Raw genomic sequence first — 19,093 nt, forward strand, 5'->3', positions numbered from 1 at the left:
TGTGGACATGCTAAGTTGGCACCAGAAGTGACACTTGCTACCAGCACATGCTTGTTTGTTGGTTGTTGATGCAAATAACGTAGTTGACTGTATGTTTTGAAATTTTGATGTACACGTGACAAAGCTAATCTTCCCTCTAAAATTATTGAGGAAAAATATTATTCAAAATGTAGATACCCAAGATAAGACACAGGAGCAGAACTAGGCCATTTGACCCATCAAGTCCGTTTTCACTGTGAAACAATAACTCTGAGAACAGTCTTGTCAAGGGAAGGCCATGTCTGACAAATACAAACATTCAGGAGCTTAAAAAGAGGGTTGATGGAGGTAGTACAAATTTCAGTTAAAGATTTGAAATATGTAAAGCAGATTGGATAATCAAGTAAAAACTAATGGGAACCCACAGAGATTGGCACAGGGGATTGAGATCTGAGTGGAGAAATAAGAGTCTTAATCAGCTGGAATTTCAGTAACTGGAAGGTTGAAGTTTCACAGGTCTCAGCACTGTGACCAATATTCTTTGTGGTGTCATAGATCTGGAATGGAATGCGGGTGGCATGATTAAGTTTGCTGATGGACCTGGCGGCGTGGCTACAGAGATTTAAGCAAGTTGCCTGGATAGTTTAGGCAGCTATTCAAGGAACAGGCTAGATTCACCAAGGAGCAGTAAAGATGAATTTGGGGAGGAATACACAATAAGACCAGAAAACAGACAGAGGAGCTAATTAGGCTGCTTGGCTCATTGAGACTTCTCTACCATTTGATCATGGCAGATTTATTACAAAATTTAGATTCAGTTAAAGAGGAAATTATGGTGCCATGGTTTGATGACAAACTTGGTCATTTTTACTTAATTAGAGATATAGTGTAGAACACTATATCTTAAGAGCCGTGCCACCCCTACAACCCAAGCCTAATCAATTTACAATGACTAATTACCCTACCAAACAGTACATCTCTGGATGCTGGGAGGAAACTCACACATTCCTTAGGGAGGACATAAGAATGCTTACAGGTGCTGTTGGAATTGAATTCTGAACTCTGGTGTCCTGAGCTCTAATAGCCTTGCACTAACCACTACTCGACCATGATGCCTCTGAGGGAAGACTTAGGGTCTACACAGGGTGACTGGTAAAAAGCCAATTCTCTTAGCAAAAAGTTAAATTAGTGTAGGACACTGATTTAACTGAAAGATGAGGAGGGAATTTTTATCCACCCTTTAGTACTTTAGGTCTGGAACCCAGTGCATGAATAAAGAGATGGAGGCACCATAAACATCCATATATCTTTTAAAAGTGATAAACTCCTGACTGAAATGGGATTCACGAACACCATTATGTTCAAGAGCAGCTACTTCCCTTCAACCATCAGTCCCTGAACCAACCTGCATAACCCTCATCACCACCTCAGTGTAAAAACACAATAACCACTTTTTGGAATAAGGTGTATGAACTTGCAGCGCAACTAGAGATTAGTCAGTATGACGTTGTGCGCATCTCTGAGTCGTGCCTGAGAGAAGGCCGTTGTTGGAAGCTTAATATCAAAGGATATTCTTTGTATTGAAAGAACAGGCAGGAAGGCATAGGTGGTCGTCTTTTGAAAGAGGTCAGAGAATGCTGAGTCTTTGTGGGTGGAGTTAAGAAATTGCAAGGTTAAAAAACCCATTGTGGAAATCATATACAAACTTCTAAATTAGTAGCCAAGACGTGGGGTTGAGATTGCAAAGGGAACTGGAAAAGGGATGTAAATAAGGGTAATGACACAAATGTAATGGGGGACTTCAATATGCAAGGGGATTGGGAAAATCAGGTTGGTATTAAATTGCAAGAGAGGGAATTTGTTGAATTCCTAAGAGATGGCTTTTTAGAGTAGCTTGTGCTTGAGCATATTCAGGGAAAGGCTATCTTAGATTGGGTGCTGTGTAATAACCCAGAACTTATTAGGGAGCTTAATGTAAAGGAACCCTTAGGAGACAGTGATCATAATATGATTGAATTCATACTACGATTCACAAGTATCAGTATTGCAGTGCAATAAAGGGAATTACAGAGGCACGAGAGAGGAGCTTGCCCAGGTGGACGGGATGAAGATACTGGTGGGGATGATGACAGAGCAGAAATGGCTGAAGTTTCTGGGAATAGTTCACAAGGCACAGGATAGATATGTCCCACAGAGGAAGAAGATAGAGCATTAAATGCACTGTAAATGGATTTCAGCAAGGCATTTGGTAAGATACTCCATGCAACGCTTATTGAGAAAGTAAGCAGGCACGGGATCCAAGCGGACCTTGCTTTGTGGATCCAGAATTGGCTTGCTCACAGAAGGCAAAGAGTGGTTACAGATGGGTCATATTCTGCATGGAGGTCGATGACCAGTGGGGTGCCTCAGGATTTGTTCTGGGACCCGTTCTCTTCGTGATTTTTCTAAATGACCTGGATGAGGAAGTGGGGGGATGGGTTAGTAAACCTGTAGATGACACAAAGGTTGGAGGTGTTGCGGATAGTGTGGAGGGCTGACAGAGGTTACAGCGGGACATCAATAGGATGCAAAACTGGTCTGAGAAGTGGCAGACGTAGTTCACCCAGATAAGTGTGAGGTGATTCATTTTGGCAGGTCAAATATGATGGCAGAATATAGTATTAATGGTAAGACTCTTGGCAGTGTGGAGGATCAGAGGGATCTTGGGGTCCAAGTCCATAGGACACTCAAAGCTGCTGTGCAGGTTAAGAAGGCATAAGGCATAGGACCCTGGTCAGACCCTACTTCGATACTGTGCTCAGTTCTGGTCGCCTCACTACAGGAAGGATGTGGAAACTATAGAAAGGGTGCAGAGGAGATTTACAAGGATGTTGCCTGAATTGGGGAGCATGCCTTTTGAAAATAGGTTGAGTTAACTCAGCCTTTTCTCCTTGGAGTGGCGGAGGATGAGAGGTGACCTGATAGAGTTGTATGAGATGATGAAAAGCATTGATTGTGTGGATAGTCAGAGGCTTTTTCCCAGGGCTGAAATGGCTAACATGAGAGGGCACAGTTTTAAGGTGCTTGGGAGTAAGTGCGCAGAGGAGATGTCAGGGATAAGCTTTTTTATGCATAGAGAAAAAGTGCAGGACAAACACAAAGGTCCTAAGGTGGATAAGTCACCTGGGCCAGATGGACTACATCCCAGAGTCCTGAGAGAGGGTGCTGAAGAGATAATGGATGCACTGGTCATGATCTTTCAAGAATCATTTCATTCTGGCATGGTCCCGGAGGACTGGAAGATTACAAATGTCACTCCACTCTTTAAGAAGGGAGGAAGGCAAAAGTAAGGAAATTATAGGCCAGTTAGCCTTGGTGGTTGGGAAAGAGTTGGAAGTCCATTATTAAGGACGAGGTTTCAGGCTACTTGGAGACTAATGCTAAAATAAGTAAAAGTCAGCATGGTTTCTACCTAACAAATCAGTTAGAGCTCTTCAAGGACAAGCAGCGTGGACAAAGGACTAGTGGTGTTCCTCAGGAGTCATTATTGGTATCACTACTTTTCACATTGTCATTTAATTTGGATAATGGAACTGATGGCTTTGTGGCAAAGTTTGCGGATGATACTGTTACGTACCCGTGACACGTGACAGTGGTACCCTTGTCACATGACTGGGGTTGAAGTTATACTGGACTTGAGGTAATGGTCTTGTGATGGTGGAGTGACGTCATTTTCCCGCCAGTAGAGGTCATGTGACAGGCTTTTTTTTACAGGTTATAAAAGGAAGACCCACCCTGTGGGGTGGGGCAGTTCGTGGCTGAATTTGCCAAGTTGACTTCATGCCACTGCGTGATTTAATGTGATGACGCAGTTTAGTTAAAAGATGAAGTTTTATCTAATGCCTAAAGTTTAAAAGGTCATTGCCAGCAGTTTCTTACAATACTGCTAGTGGAGAGTGAATATCGGAGTTTGGAAGTTAAAGATTGAGGAGAATCGATTTTCGACGGTGGAAAGTTCGACCTTGTGTGATCCTCATTCGGAAGGATTTCGTTGACTGTTCTCGTGTTAATCTCTGCTGGGATAGCAGGAGATTGAGGACAGAGTGTGGAAGAAGAGGTTAGTGCCTTTAAACTGTTACGTTTCATAAAAATTCTACGTGGGAAGAGTTCGACGCCGGGGATCGAAGGACAACGACGTGGAAGAGAATTTGAATCGCCTTAAAAAGTCTCTCCTTTTAAAATGGACTGTGAGCTTTTGAACTTTCGGCATACCGCTTTAAAGAACTGTTTTTTTTCAATACCGCTTTAAGAACTGTTTTTGCTGCATCGCTTTAAGAACTGTTTGAGCTGCCGCACAGCAGCTGTTTTCCGGTTACGCTAGTGTTTGTTTACTTTTGGGGGGGTTTGTTTTCAGTGTTTAATAAACGTGTTATTTGTTATGAGAACCCTTGCCTAACTCATATATATTTATTGTTGCCTGAATACGTAACAATACGAAGATAACTGGAGGGATAAATAGTGCTGAGGATGCAATATAATTGCAGCAGGACTTAGAAAAATTGGAAGAATTGGTAAAAAAAAGTGGCAGATGGAATACATTGTTGGGAAATGTATGATAATGTATTTTGGTAAAAGGAACAATAGTGCAAACATCAGACGTGCAGAGGGACTTACGAGTCCTCGTGCAAGACTCTCAGAAGGTTAATTTATAGGTTGGGTCTGTGGAAAAGAAGGCAAATGCAATGTTGGCATTACAAGGGGATAGAATATAAAAGCAATGAGATAATGCTGAGCCTTTATAAGACACTAGTCAGGCTACACTTGGAGTATTGACAACAGTTTTGGACCTTTTTCTGAGAAGGAATGTGTTGTCATTGGAGAGTCCAGAGGAGGTTCACGAGCATGATTCCAGGAATGAAGGGGTTAACACATGAGGAGCATTTGGCAGATTTGGGCCTGTACTCATAGGAATTTAGAAGCATGCAGGGAGGATCTCATTGTTGCTACCAAATGTTGAAAGGACTAGGTAAGAGGATGTTTCCTGTGGTCAGTGTATCCAGAACTAGAGGGCACAGCCTTAAATTGAGGGATAACCCTCTAGAAGAGAGGTGAGGAGGAATTTTTTTAGCCAGAGAGTAGTAAATCCATTGAATGTTCTGCCACAGACTGCAGTGGGAGGCCAAATCCATGGGTATTTTTAAGGCAGAAGTTCATCGTTTCCGGATCGGTCAGGGCATCAAAGGACATGGCGAGAAGGCAGGTGTATGGGGTTGAGTGGGATTTGGGATTAGCCATGAAGGAATGCTGGAGCAGACTCGATGGGCTGAATGGCCTAAACCTGCTCCTATGTCTTATAGTCTTATGGACTCTTCTAAGGTCGAGAGTGGAACTGCCCCAGTGTAATGGCTTTTCTACTTTAAAAACTTTCCTGCACAGGCTTCCTGTCGTCATTGAACATGATGGACAACCACGATACATTAAGCACCAATGATTTTTTTTAAAAAAACTAAAACCAAATGATGCGTGTTTAATCATTAAATATTTGATTTGGACAGATGATCAACAGACAAACATCCTGAAGTTCCAAGGTTACTCAGACATAAAAATTCTTTTCATTGGATTTTGAACTCTTACCCAGAATAGCCTTTGTTTCACTTAGTTTTTAGCCCATCATGGGCAAAAATTAATCTGTTTTGCCTACACATGGTCTGTATCCCTTCATTGTCTGTCTATATGCCTCTCTTACTGTATGGCCTGATGGGGCATTCCAGGCATCTCCCACTCTCGCTTTGACCCACTACTATCAGGAAGGAGGTACAGGAGCATCAGGACTGGGACTGCCAGACTGGGTAATAGGTTCTTCCCTCAGGCTGTGGGACTAATGTGTCACCACCCAGGCCTCATCACTAGGGCAGTGAGCTGTTTACTGTACTTTTTACCTGTGCTGCGCTCTTCACCTGTATTTTTAGACATAGAAAGCCTACAGCACAATACAGGCCCTTTGCCTCACAATGTTGTGCCGAACATGTATTTATTTTAGAAATTACCTAGGGTTACCAACAGCCCGCTATTTTTTCTAAGCTCCACGTAACTATCAAGGTGTCTCTTAAAAGACCCTATTGTATCCGCTTCCACCACTGTCACCAGCAGACCACTCCATGCACTCATCATTCTCTGCATAAAAAACTTACCCCTGACATCTCCTCTGTACCTAAACACAAAGTACACTACAGATGCAGTGATCAAATCAAGACATACAAACAAGCTGGATGAACTCAGCAGGTCGGGCAGCATCTGTTGAAATGAGCAGTCAATGAAGGGTCTCGACCCAAAACATTGACTGCTCATTTCAACAGATGCTGCCCGACCTGCTGAGTTCATCCAGCTTGTTTTTACGTCCTCTGTACCTACTTCCAAGCACCTTAAAACTGTGCCCTCTTGTGTTAGCCATTTCAGCCCTGGGAAAGAACATCTGACTACCCACACGATTAATGCGTCTCATCATCTTATACACCTCTATCAGGTCATCCCTCATTCTCCGTTGCTCCAAGGAAAAAAGGCTGAATTCACTCAACCTATTCTCATAAGGAATACTCCCCAATCCAGGCAACATCCTTGTAAATCTTCTCTGCACCCATTCTATGGTTTCCACATCCTTCTTCTAGTGAAGTGACCAGAACTGAGCACAATACTCCAAGTGGGGTCTGACCGGCTCCTAAACTCAATCCCACGATTGGTGAAGGCCAATGCACCATATGCTTTCTTAACCACAGAGTCAACTTGCACAGCAGCTTTGAGTGTCCTATGGACTCAGACTCCAAGATCCCTCTGATCCTCCACAATCATGAAGAGAAGGGGTCCCAGAACAGATCCCTGAGGCACACACTGGTCACCAACCTCCATGCAGAGTATAACCCATCTACAACCACTCCATGGGCAAGTCAATCCTGGATCCACAAAGCAAGGTCCCCTTGGATCCCATGCCTCCTTACTTTCTCAATAAGCCTTGCATGGGGTACCTTATCAAACACCTTGCTGAAATCCATATACACTACATCTACTGCCTACATTCATGAATGTTTTAAGTAACATCCTCAAAAAAATTCAGTCAGGCTCGTAAGACACAACCTGCCTTTGACAAACCCATGCTGACTATTCCTAATCATATTATGCTTCTCCAAATGTTCATAAATCTTGCCTCTCAGGATCTTCTCCATCAACTTAACAACCACTGAAGTAAGACTCAATTATTATCTATAATTTCCTGGGCTATCTCTACTCCCTTTCTTGAATAAGGGAACAGCATCTGCAACCCTCCAATCACCCGGAACTTCTCCTGTCCCCACTGATGATGCAAAGATCATTGCCAGAGGCTCAGCAATCTCCTCCCTTACCTCCCACAGTAGCCTGGGGTATACCTTGGTATTTTGAGTATTTAATGGAGAAAACCAAGTAAAGGGTTCACAGACATTTTCTTGCAACTTTATGTATTCAGTCAGATGACAATAAACTTGAACTTGTTTAAAGAAAAATTTGCAAATCTCCTTTAAACTTTTCCCCTCTTTCCTTTAACCCATATACTCTAATATTTGCTATATCTACCCTGGAGAAAAAGAATTTGACTTGCAGTTGATACTCTGCAAGACCTGCAGAGCAAATCAGCCCCAGAGGTCAGATATGGGCACCACAGTATTTCATCTTGGCATTCACATCCTCTCAGGTGTAAATATTAACAGTACATTAGTTGCACAGAACAAAGTGCCTGTTTTGTACAGATGTAAAGTACCATACCTGATGGCCTCTTGTTTGGTTCCCGATTTTCATTCTTAAAGTGATCATTCTCTGGCCGCAGAGCTTTCTGTGACTCAAAAGCTGATTAAGATACAAAAGAAAACACACAAAAAAAAATTATAGTTAGGCAATGACATTTTATCACCAGTTTTGCTTGGTACACAAAAGTCAAAGTTCAAATGATTATCAAAGTCTCTATCCTCAAGAATTATCATGAAATATACCAGCAATTGTAAACAGCTATTAAAGTTGCTCTGCATTTATACTTCAGACAATTTTTTGAAATAAACTAATTTTTTGAAGCCAACAAGCAAAGGTTATTTCCATGTGATCCTTGTCTCTCATATGCTGTTACATCAGTATGCAGGAATAATGCACCACACACACTCAGTGGCCACTTTGAGGTACACCTGTACGTTAATGCAAATACCTAATCAGCCAATCATGTGGCAGCAACTCAATGCAGAAAAGTATGCAGACATGGTCAAGAGGTTCAGGTGTTCAAACCAAATATCAGAATTGCAAAGAGATATGATCTATGTGACTTTGACCGTGGAATAATAGTTGGTGCCAGACGGGGTTTGGTTATCTCAGAAACTGCTTCAAGAAACAAAAAACATCCAGTGAACAGCAGCTACGTGGGCAAAAACATCTAGCCAGAGGAGAATGGCCAGACTGGTTCAAGCTGACGGTAATTCAACCACACGTTACAACAGTGGTGTGTAGAAGAGCATCGCTGAATACACAACATGTTGAACTTTGAAGCAGGAGGTACTTAATAAAGAGGTCACTGAGTGTATACTTCTTTCTCATTTGAAAGGTGCTTACTTCTTAAAAAAGGTAACCTTTCACAAGTTGTATCTGCAATTTTTTAATGAATATTAGCAATTTTGATTAGCTGTCTCCAAAGGAAGTCACAATCCTTTGTAAAATGCTGGAGGAACTCAGCAGCAGAAGAATAAATAGTTGATGTCTTGAGCCGAGACCCTTCTTCAGGGCTGGAGTCAGACACATCAACTGATTATTCCCTTCCATAGATGCTGCCTGACCTGCGGAGTTCCTCCACCATTCTCTGAGTTGTTGTTGAAGATTTCTAGCATCTGCAGATCTTGTTTAATTTTTTGTAAATAGTTGATGTCCCTTAAACATACTTCTGTCTAATTTGAAACAAGTCAATATATGTTCAAAACGTTATGCTAAATTCACAACACATCCACGGAATTCAACACTTTCATTGTAATCCTTCATGTGACCAATCCCACTCTCCCCTTTACTTACACCACACTTCCACTTCCCACCAGCTCATTCTAACCGCATCCTTCAAAAGATATAACTGCAAGGCCAGTGAAAACTGACTTTATTGACAGGGAGGGATGGTATAAATAATATCAAAGTGGATGGGCAAGATTAGGAATTAAAAAAGGAAAAAAATTATATGTATAGAGGGGGGAGACATAGCATAGTAACAAGCTCTTCTGGCCCAAGAAGTCAGCACAAAAAAAAGTCTTCGGAACATGGGAGGAAACTGGAGCACCATGGGAAAATGTACACTTTGTTTACAGACAGCAGAACTGAACCCAGGTTGTTGGCACTGTAATAGCATTATGCTAAATGCTACACTGCCATTCTATTGATGAAATGATGAAATTGATATGAATAAAAAACACAAAATGCTGGCAGAACTCAGCAGGCCAGACAGCATCTATGGGAGGAGGTAGTGACGACATGAACTGATATGAACTTTGCTCTCCAGAGCAAACCAGAGCTATTTTTTTTAGTACAAATGGTGCTAGTTAATGCTCAAAAAATACTATTCAATGAATTAAAGGGATCCACTTGATTCAACAACTGTGGGCCACCCATGTGGTTCATGGATTACCTGTCTTACCTTTCCTTGTATCATGAGTATCCATTGGTTTCTGCTGAACCGAGGGCAGTGGCCTAGCTAGCACAGGGCTCCTCCTCCCTACAGGCGCTTGAGAAGTGTGTGTCTGCACTGCCTGCTCCATTGTTGGACTTTTTCTTAAGGGCTCTAGTTTTGGACTTGATCGGCCTGAAAAATAATCCACAGATTAAATAAATTGAGATGCAGAAAGTGGCTGCACAGTGCAAACATTTTAACTGAATCAGAGAGCATCTAACCAAAGGTTGGTATTTAGGGTTTCTGAAAGACAACTTTTGAACTACATCAATGTGGAACCTTAGCCATCTCCAGGGCTCCCTGCCTGCCCACAAAGCTTCACAAACTCAAAAAAAATTGCTAAAATGACCAACAGGGAGATGCATCAGATCATCCAAAAGGGTTGTGCAGATTTTTGACTCAGGGCCCTGAACCCCTGGTCTGATATTTAAAATGAATCACTGTTTTCATTTTCAAAGAGACAGTTGGTAACAAGGGAGGGCAGGAAGATGAAGAGAAAGGCATGAAAATGCAGACACCATTTTAAAAGTATCATTTACAGTAAAGTTAATTATCATTGTATGGTCACATTCTTTAAGGTTACACCTTTACACTCCTACAACTGGCAATAATCTAAGCAAACAGCCTATTGCTTCTTACTGAGAGAATATGAAAAATGATATGTTCTGAAGATAAAATGAGGCCCTGCCTACCTGATGCAAGTACAGATATGAGTACCAATGTTTTGAATCAGCTCAAATCAGAGGACATAAGACCAGGAAAGTACTGAAGTCTGGAGGTAATAAATACATGACCAGGCCAAGGACCAATACTGCCAACATTAAAAGGGAGTCTTAGTGATGGACAATTCCAGACAGTTGCCAGGAAGAGGAACAGAACCCATAGCAGGAAACAGACGTGTCCAGGACAGATTTTTCTGCTCATTCAATTTCTGCACCAGGTTGAGTTGGTTGTGAAGAAGGTGAATGCTGGCATTCATTTCTAGAGGTATAGAATATAAGAGCAGGGATGTGATGTTGAGGCTCTATAAGGCACTTGTGAGACCACACTTGAAGCACTGTGTGCAGTTTTGGACTCCTTATTTTAGAAAAGATATACTGACATTGGAGAGGGTTCAGAGAAGATTCACGAGAATAATTCCAGGAATGAAAGGGTTACCATATGAGGAAAGTCTGGCAGCTCTTGGGCTGTATTCCCTGGAGTTCAGGAGAATGAGGGGGGATCTCATAGATTAGATAGAGCAAAGTTATCTCCCATGGTAGGGAGTCCAGGACAAGAGGGCACGACTTCAGGATTGAAGGGCGTCCATTTAGAACAGAAATGCAGAGAAATTACTTTAGTCAGAGTGTGGTAAATCTGTGGAATTTGTTGCCATGAGTGGCTGTGGAGGCCAAGTTATTGGGTGTATTTAAGGAAGAGATAGATAGGTTCTTGATTAGCAAGGGCATCAAAGGGTATGGGGAGAAGGAAGGGGAGTGGGGATGACTGGAAGAATTGGATCAGCCCATGATTGAATGGCGGAGCAGACTCAGTGGGTCGAATGGCCTAATTCTGCTCCTGTATCTTATGGTCTCAATGCCAGACATAGGAAAGCAGCGCAACACAGTGGTGGACAAATGAAAAATATGGTAATCGTTCAGTGAAGATGAAGGTGACGAGGACAAGCTGACAAACACGGAACAGCCCACCAGTGACCATTGTAGAATACATGAGACAATGAGGTAGGGGTTATTAAGGGAAGCCACTGCAGGGAGTCCTCTGCCCATTAGTGTTAGGAATGGAATTAAGGAGGTCAGGCAGGAGCTCCAATCAGTGGGATGATAAGAGGACAAGAGTTGTGGCTCGGTTGGTAGCACTCACACACAAGTCAGCAGTTCCTGGTTCAAGTCTCATTCCAGAGCCCAAGCAGAAAAATCCTGGTAAACCCATCAGTGCAGTACTGAGGAAAGGATACAAGAGATGCAGTCTCTGGGATAAAAGTGATAATCAAAGGCCCATCAGCACAGTCAGAAAGATGTAAAAGATCATCAGTTCTAGCTTCAAAGAGGACAACAGGAGTTCTTTAGTATTGTGGTAAACACTGATTTCTCAAACAATGGCATTAAAGCTCAAGGCTCCCATTTTGGTAAGCAAAAAGAGTTTTCACTGAATATAAAACAATAATACTGAAATTGTCTTGAATTCAAAATCTAATTCCATTTGCTCACGAGCAAAAATTTAACCTTCCCAAGAAAAATAATTAGAAAGACACACATCCTGGTAAAGTTTACTGGTTCCTGTAGACCCAAAATTAGAAGCTCCCAGAATTGAAAGTCCCTCAATACTGCCTTTGTTAATTATTCTTGGGATAATACCATTCACCTTGGGTCTTTAGGCAAAGCAGAGTGGAAAGTAAGAGAAAATCAGGCTTCCATTCCCAATTACAGGACACAGGATATGGCAAGACCAGCATCAGGAATGAAATGGCAGACAGCAACATTCTGTTTGATATATACAGAATGCAACCAACTGAATACAACAATGAAAATTGGCCAGAAGAAAAATAAAACTGCAGGCAGTGCAGGTCAGAACCATTCTTGAGGAGAACCATTCAGATAGGAGATTGGCTGAAACTTACTGCTTATGCTGGAATCTAGAGAAGACAAAGCATTTCTAGTATATGTGCTGCCGAAGCAAGCGCAGACAAAGCATTTCTAAATCATATTGCTCAACTTGGCCAATGACTAGGGAGATCATCTCTAAATCAACTTTTAAATTCAAAATTATGCTTTGGAAAGAATTTATTTGTTTTTTTTTCAAAGAAAGACTGAAAATGTGAAAGACTTTACCCTGAAAAGCTAACTGCAATTTCAGAGAGCTCGAATCGGGTTTGACGGTCGAACCCAGTGAGCTGGTCTGTGTAAGTGATGCGAAGCTGGTTTTGTTGCTGTTGAAAGAAGACGAGGGGCCTCCTGTTTGTGGTTTTGGAACAAAAACAAGGAAAGAAAGTCAATTTTTAAAAAAGTGATTATGAAGTCTGCCCAGTCTGGCACATTAAAACTCATCAATACTGACAATGAAGAACTAAATATAACCCACCATTCAGACCAGCTTTTTAACAAATGTAAAAATCTACTTTGGTATTATCACATGTAAACTCAAGAACACTTAATCTCCCACTATCAGAAATTTTTAAAAAATACATCATAACTAATTTTGAAACAAGAAAGTTTAATATTCCCAGACATTAAGAAAGGCGAGCTCCAGGACACCTTCAAAAGGCGATGTCTTATAAAAGCAGCATTCATCATTAAGGACTCCCATCACTCAGGACATGCAGTCTTCTCATTGTTACCATCAAGGAGGAGGTACAGGAGCGTGAAGACATACACTCAACGTTTCAGGAACAGCTTCTTCCCCTCTGCCATCAGATTTCTGAATGGACAACGAACCCACGAACAACCATCTTAATAGTTTTGTTTTTCTCTCTTTGTTTTCCACCACTTACTTAATTTAATTACATACGTATATATTTCTAATTGTATTTGATAGCCTTTTATCACTATGTATTACAATATACTGCTACCGCAACACAACAATTTTCATGACATATGCCAGTGCTATTAAACCTGATTCTGATTACCACTGGCATCACCTTGGCTTACTTGATAGCCTGGAGTTTGTTCTCATTACAATACTAACTGCCCCCTCCTGGAGATTATCACTGCAAAATGAAACTCATCTACACAGTACATACAATGAACCCACCACCCAAAGGGCAGTATTTAACTGGGTTGATATGCAACATGTTTGAACATACTTGGATTTAAAGAATTGACTCAAGCAGAGTCTCCATTTCTCTGAGAACATGAAGAATATTTAGGAGGAACAGGTGGAGGTGAGACCACAGCATCACATCTGGTGGATTTAAGCATTCAGGCTTGGAGATGCCAAGAAAGGCCAGTAGTGAAAAATCAAACGATTTCACTACATCAACAGGTTAGGTACTACGAAGAATTTTAAGGTATCCACAATCATCTTGAGTAATACAATGAAAATGAAGATTTGGAGAAATATAAAAGGTAGTCCATTATCTGCAGTAGGTGTCTGCGCTGATTTTGTTCATTTACAATCAAACGAACATGCCAGTGCACAATGGATGAATTCCTCTGTTGATAACTATTAGGAACTAATATAGTTTTATAATACTTTAGTAGAATTGTTAGTGTTCTAATTTGTTCTGTATTTCAATAAATACACAATTTGTTACTTAGTTGAATGGTAATTTGTCTTTTTTATACTCTTTTAACTATTTCCAAGAAACTTTGGCTAATTGGACCACAATGTACTGGTCCTGATGTGTCCCAATGAATCAGAACCCGCGGTACACAAAACCCAAAGACAAGTGATAATGAAGGACAAACCACTGAAAAGAGTTTTTGCGTTAAGTTCACGGCAGATTTCCTGACTGATATGTTTCTGACCCAAAGAGGAAGACAAGATTGTTAGACTTAACTCTGTGATGCAAGCCAAATAGGAACGGGAACCAATTCCACACTTTGTATCATTTCTGTGTAAAACACAGAAAACTCCAACAATGAATGAGAACAAGACGCGGCTTGGATGAAATGCAAAAAAAAGCACAGAGGAGCAACACATAAAATGCTGGAGGTCAGGCAGTGTATATGGAAATGAATAAACAGTTGGTCTTTCAGGCAACACACACAAAATGCTGGAGGAACCCTCTTGTTTGTGATGTTTCAGGGCATCATCAATGACTGGAAAGGAAGGCGAAAGATGCCAAAATAAGGAGATGGGGGAGGGGGGGTGAACTAAGTAGCTGTGGGGGAGGGTGATAGGTAGAAAAGGTAAAGGGCTTGAAAGAAAGAATCTGATAGGAGAAAAGAGTGCATTATAGGAGAAAGGGAAGGAGGAGCACTGGGGGAGGTGATAGGCAGGTGAGGGGAAGTGGTAAGATGCTAGACTGGGGAATGTAAGAGGAGGGAAGGGGAGGGGGAAATATGAAGAACAGTAACTGAACAAAATAACTTAGAGAAGCAGCAGGAGGTCCTTACAACTGGCTCCAACCTTTATGTCAGCCATTACTGATCTTCCAGCTCAGGGTCTTTCCTGAATCAAAAGTATATCCCTTAATTTTCTAAATACCTAAAACTCCACCAATCTTGGTCCTCAATATTCTCAATGACTGAGCCATCATAGTAAAAGAGTTGAAAGATCACTACCCATTGAGTAAAAACATTTCTTCTCATCTCTTTCCTGCCTGACCAACTGGCTCTGACCACTACTCTTGATACCCTGGCCAAGGGTGAGCAAGTTGGAGAAAGTTCCTTGTGGACTTCATGCATCAGTTTTAAAAAGCAAGCTGTGCTTGCTGAGACTTGTCTGTGGAGCAGGAAATTGCTTGGGTTAATAGTAACTTATAATGATAACTAAAAAGAAGCAAGGATTAAGTGAAGTGACCATTGTGCTGCTTTAGTTTACTTTAATTTAGTTTTTTAATTTAATTTTAAGGCACAATTAGGGTTTAGGGCAATGGATAACAGAGCGACTATCTACCATCGCCGGGTACTGCTACAATACAGAGATCGCCGAAAAACAAACCGTAATAGAAATCTGCTGGTTGTATGCTTAATTTTGCACTGTATTAATGCTCCTCATTGGGATTTGGGGTTTTTAATTTGTAAAATGTTTTGAAAAACAAATTTTAAAAAATCTGCTGGTTGGATTGCGCGACCTCAGCTTGCTGAGGGAATCGGGCCTGCAGTCCTTGGAGTCGCCTGATGCTGGTGGCCAGAGTTGGGGATGTTGTAAGCGGTGTGCGAGGAAGTGGAAGCGAGGCGAGCGGGCAGCAGTCTGTGCCAGGAAAAAGCAAGCCCTAGCCGGCCGGCTCTCCCGTCCATTCTGCTCTCCAATGGACAATAAATTGGACTACATCTGTGGCAATGAAATACTCGGCAGGAGTACAGAAAAGGATGGAATCCTGGACGCTGCCTTTCAGCTGTTTATTTATGTAACAGATTTCCCCCCAAGCTATCGGACCACCAACTTACTGCCCTCTGTTGTGCCTATTGTCTTGTTTATTATTTATTGTAATGCCTGCACTGTTCTGTGTACTTTATGCAGTCCTGGGTAGGTCTGTAGTCTTGTGAAGTTTTTGTGTTGGTTTATGTAGTTCAGTGTAGATTTTATATTGTTTGTGTAGCACCATGGTCCTTAAAAAACGTCGTCTCGTTTTGTACTGTACCAGCAGTTATGGTCGAAATGACAATAAAAAGTGACTTGACTTGACTTGTGAGGAGTGGACAGGCTTTGGCTCAAGAGGCTTAAGTGAGAACAGACACAGGCTAAATCTTGGGTTTTAGAAGTTAGAGGTATAACAAGTGAAGGCAGGATGGGGGTTATGGTGGTAGAATGCCCCTCCTGTGAGATGTGGGATTTCAGGGTACCTAATGGTTTCCCCAATGAATACATCTGCAGGAAGTGCACCCAACTGGAGCTCCTTACTGACAAGGTCAAGGAACTGCAGCTGGAGCTGAATGCACTTAAGATTATCCAGGAGGTTGAAAACCTCATAGAGACTTTTACTGAGGTGGTCACACCCAGAATGCAGGCTTCAGATAGTATATGGGTGACCAGCAAGAGATGCAAGGGAGTAAGCTGACAGTGCAGGGTTCCCTCGTGGCCAATCCCCTCAGCAAAAAGTCAGCAGTGAAGGGTAAAGTCAGGCAGGACGGCAATGATAGGAGACTCGATAGTTGGGGGATAGACAGCAGATTCTGTGGCTGTGAAAGAGAGGCCAAGATGGTATGTGGCTTCCAAGGTGCCAGGGTCCAGTGTGTCTCAGAGCAGCTGCAGAAGATTCTGAAGAGGGAGGATGGGCAGTCAGAGGTCGTGGTGCACATTGGCACCAATGACATAAGTAGAAAAGGAAAAGCGATCCTGCATAGTGAGTATAGGGAGATAGGAAAAAGGCTGAATCTGTGGATAACTCCCAGTACCACATACAAGTTAGGACAGGAATAGGATGATAAAGAGAAGGGAGCAGGGTTTCAGATTTCTGGATCATTGCAATTTCTTCTGGGGAAGGTATGTACAAAAAGGACGGGTTACAACAGGACCTGAGGGGGATGTATATCTTTGCGGGCAGGTTTGCTAGAACTGTCGGGGAGGGTTTAAATTAAGTTGGCAGGAGGATAGGAACTGGACTGATAGGGCTGAGGATGGCCATATTTTTATTTTACTTAGGCATAAAGTGTGGTACAGGCATTTCCAGCCCTTCGAGCTTTGCCGCCAGCAACCTACCAATTTAACCTTAGCCTCATCACACAACAATTTACAATAACGCCCCAAGCTGAAATAACACTGTGCCAATTGCTACGCTACCATGGTACCTCATTCACCTCTCATTACTGGATATATCACCCCTCATTCTTCTAAACTTTGAAAAGTGATTAAGCAGTTTGTACACCTCTGTAAAGTCAGAGTCATAGAAAAGTACAGCAGAGAAACTGGCCCATCTAGTCCATGCCAAAACCATTTAAATTGCCTACACCCACTGACCTGCACCAGGATCATATCCAACAATACTTGTATTATCCACGTACCTATCCAAAATTTGCTTAAATGATGAAATCAATCTCACATGTACCACTTGTGCGCAGCTCATTCCACACTCTTGTAGCCCTCTGAGTGAAGAAATTTCCCCTCACTAAAGGATGAAGTCCACATTGCAATAATCAATGTGATAAATCTCTGGAGGTTTTAAAGGTGAGGTGTTTCAGCCAGAGTTGAGAAACATCACTAGAACAGAGATTGAAAGGGAAAATAATGTCAGAGGGCCCCAGATGACCAAAACAAAATACAGGGCTAAACCAACCAGAAAAACAAACATGACTGATGCAAAACAATGAACATCTAAGAACCAAACTGCCAAAGAAAGTCAGAGACAAAAAAGAGAGCATACAAAATAAAAATAGTTACACCAACATTCTCCAGCCGTGTGAATACTGAAGGAACAGGAAGAGAGATGGTGCCGACAGCAAAAACATAAACTTACTTGAGGTGGCACAAGGTGCAGGTGTAGAAATGTCAAATACTAGAGGGTACACACTTCAGGTGAATGGACAAAAGGAAAGCTTAAGGAGGAGAGCAGAGAAGTATGAAGATGTGTAAAGTAAGGTTTTTACACATCTTCGTTCACACAGAGTGGGACAGCTCACAAAACTTCTGGATGCACTGTACTTCTGAACTATCATTGCAATCTGTAGCCTGTAATTTTCTTTCAAGTAACATCTTTGTTGTGTGCAACTTTCCATTGCTTCTGTGTTTCTTTGTATTTACTGTGAATGCCTGCAAGAAAATTGAATCTCAGGGTTGTATGTACTGAAATAGATGTACTTTGATAGTAAATTTACTTTGAACTTTGAGTAGAAGGTGGACTGTGTCACCAGTGGACAAAGATAAGATAGCAACATTTAAAGGGCATTCAGAAACACAAACAGGCAGGGTATGGATGGAGGGACATAGTTCACCAGCAGGCAGATGGGATTTGTTCAAACTGATATGGTCTGTATGGTTATTGTGAGTGGTTCATTCCTGTTGTGTTGAACTGTTCTATCTTCTACTACAAGTTGTTTATCTACCTGAACGTTCATGGGATATCGCCCCTGTAAACTGGATAGCTTCAAATATTTTCATGTCAGCACTTTGATTTCACTGCTTATTTTTCAGAAATAAAATTCCAGCAACTCATGAATCCACACTGAAGAACAAGCTTCTCACATTAGCTCTGCATCAGTCCCAGTTGGTTTGCGTGCATCTGAGATAAAAACTAATGGCATAAATATTGATGAGCAACTGTCCATAGCACGAGATTGTTACAGAACAGCAAACTTTTACTTTGTTTCAACGTTTAACACAGGAATGCAAGTCTGGTCTGATGAATGTTGATAGACCCTACAGGGGTCTATCTCTATCTCTATCTACCTCTATTGGAGGGCAATAGAGTCATAGAGCACCACAGGTTATTCAGCCTATCTAGTCCATGCCAAACTATTAATCTGCCTTGTCCCATTGACCTGCACCTGAACCACAGCGCTCCAATTCATGTCCTTGTACAAATTTCACTTAAATGTTGAAATCAAACCCACATTCACCACTTCTACTGGCAGTGTGCATAACATGCTGTAGAATCAGAATCAGGTTTAATATCACTGGTATATGTCATGAAATTTGTTGTTTTGCAACAGCAGTACAGTGCAATAAATAACTTTTTAAAATTACAATAAGAAATATATACACACACCTTCGCTCCACCTGCCACAACAAATGGGATCTCCCAGTGGCCACCCATTTCAATTCTACTTCCCATTCCAACATGTCAGTCAATGGCCCCCTCTACTGCCACGATGCGGCTGCACTCAG

The 19,093-nt window shown here is 41.7% G+C and overlaps 1 protein-coding gene across 2 annotated transcripts in view; it reads right to left on the reverse strand.

The window, feature by feature from the left end:
* LOC140740882 (protein LSM14 homolog A-like) overlaps positions 1-19,093 on the reverse strand; it is an 81,182-nt gene that overhangs the window by 21,498 nt on the left and 40,591 nt on the right. Inside the window, exons 4-6 of one of the 2 annotated variants that reach the window (XM_073070479.1) lie at positions 12,499-12,621; positions 9,638-9,802; positions 7,750-7,830 (exon numbers count right to left, since the gene is read on the reverse strand). In XM_073070479.1, the coding sequence (XP_072926580.1) occupies positions 7,750-7,830; positions 9,638-9,802; positions 12,499-12,621 (369 nt within the window). The remainder of the gene's footprint in view (positions 1-7,749; positions 7,831-9,637; positions 9,803-12,498; positions 12,622-19,093) is intronic. The other variant, XM_073070481.1, reaches the window with a different exon arrangement.

This window comes from Hemitrygon akajei, chromosome 17 (genome assembly GCF_048418815.1).
Source record: "Hemitrygon akajei chromosome 17, sHemAka1.3, whole genome shotgun sequence".
NCBI lineage: Eukaryota > Metazoa > Chordata > Chondrichthyes > Myliobatiformes > Dasyatidae > Hemitrygon > Hemitrygon akajei.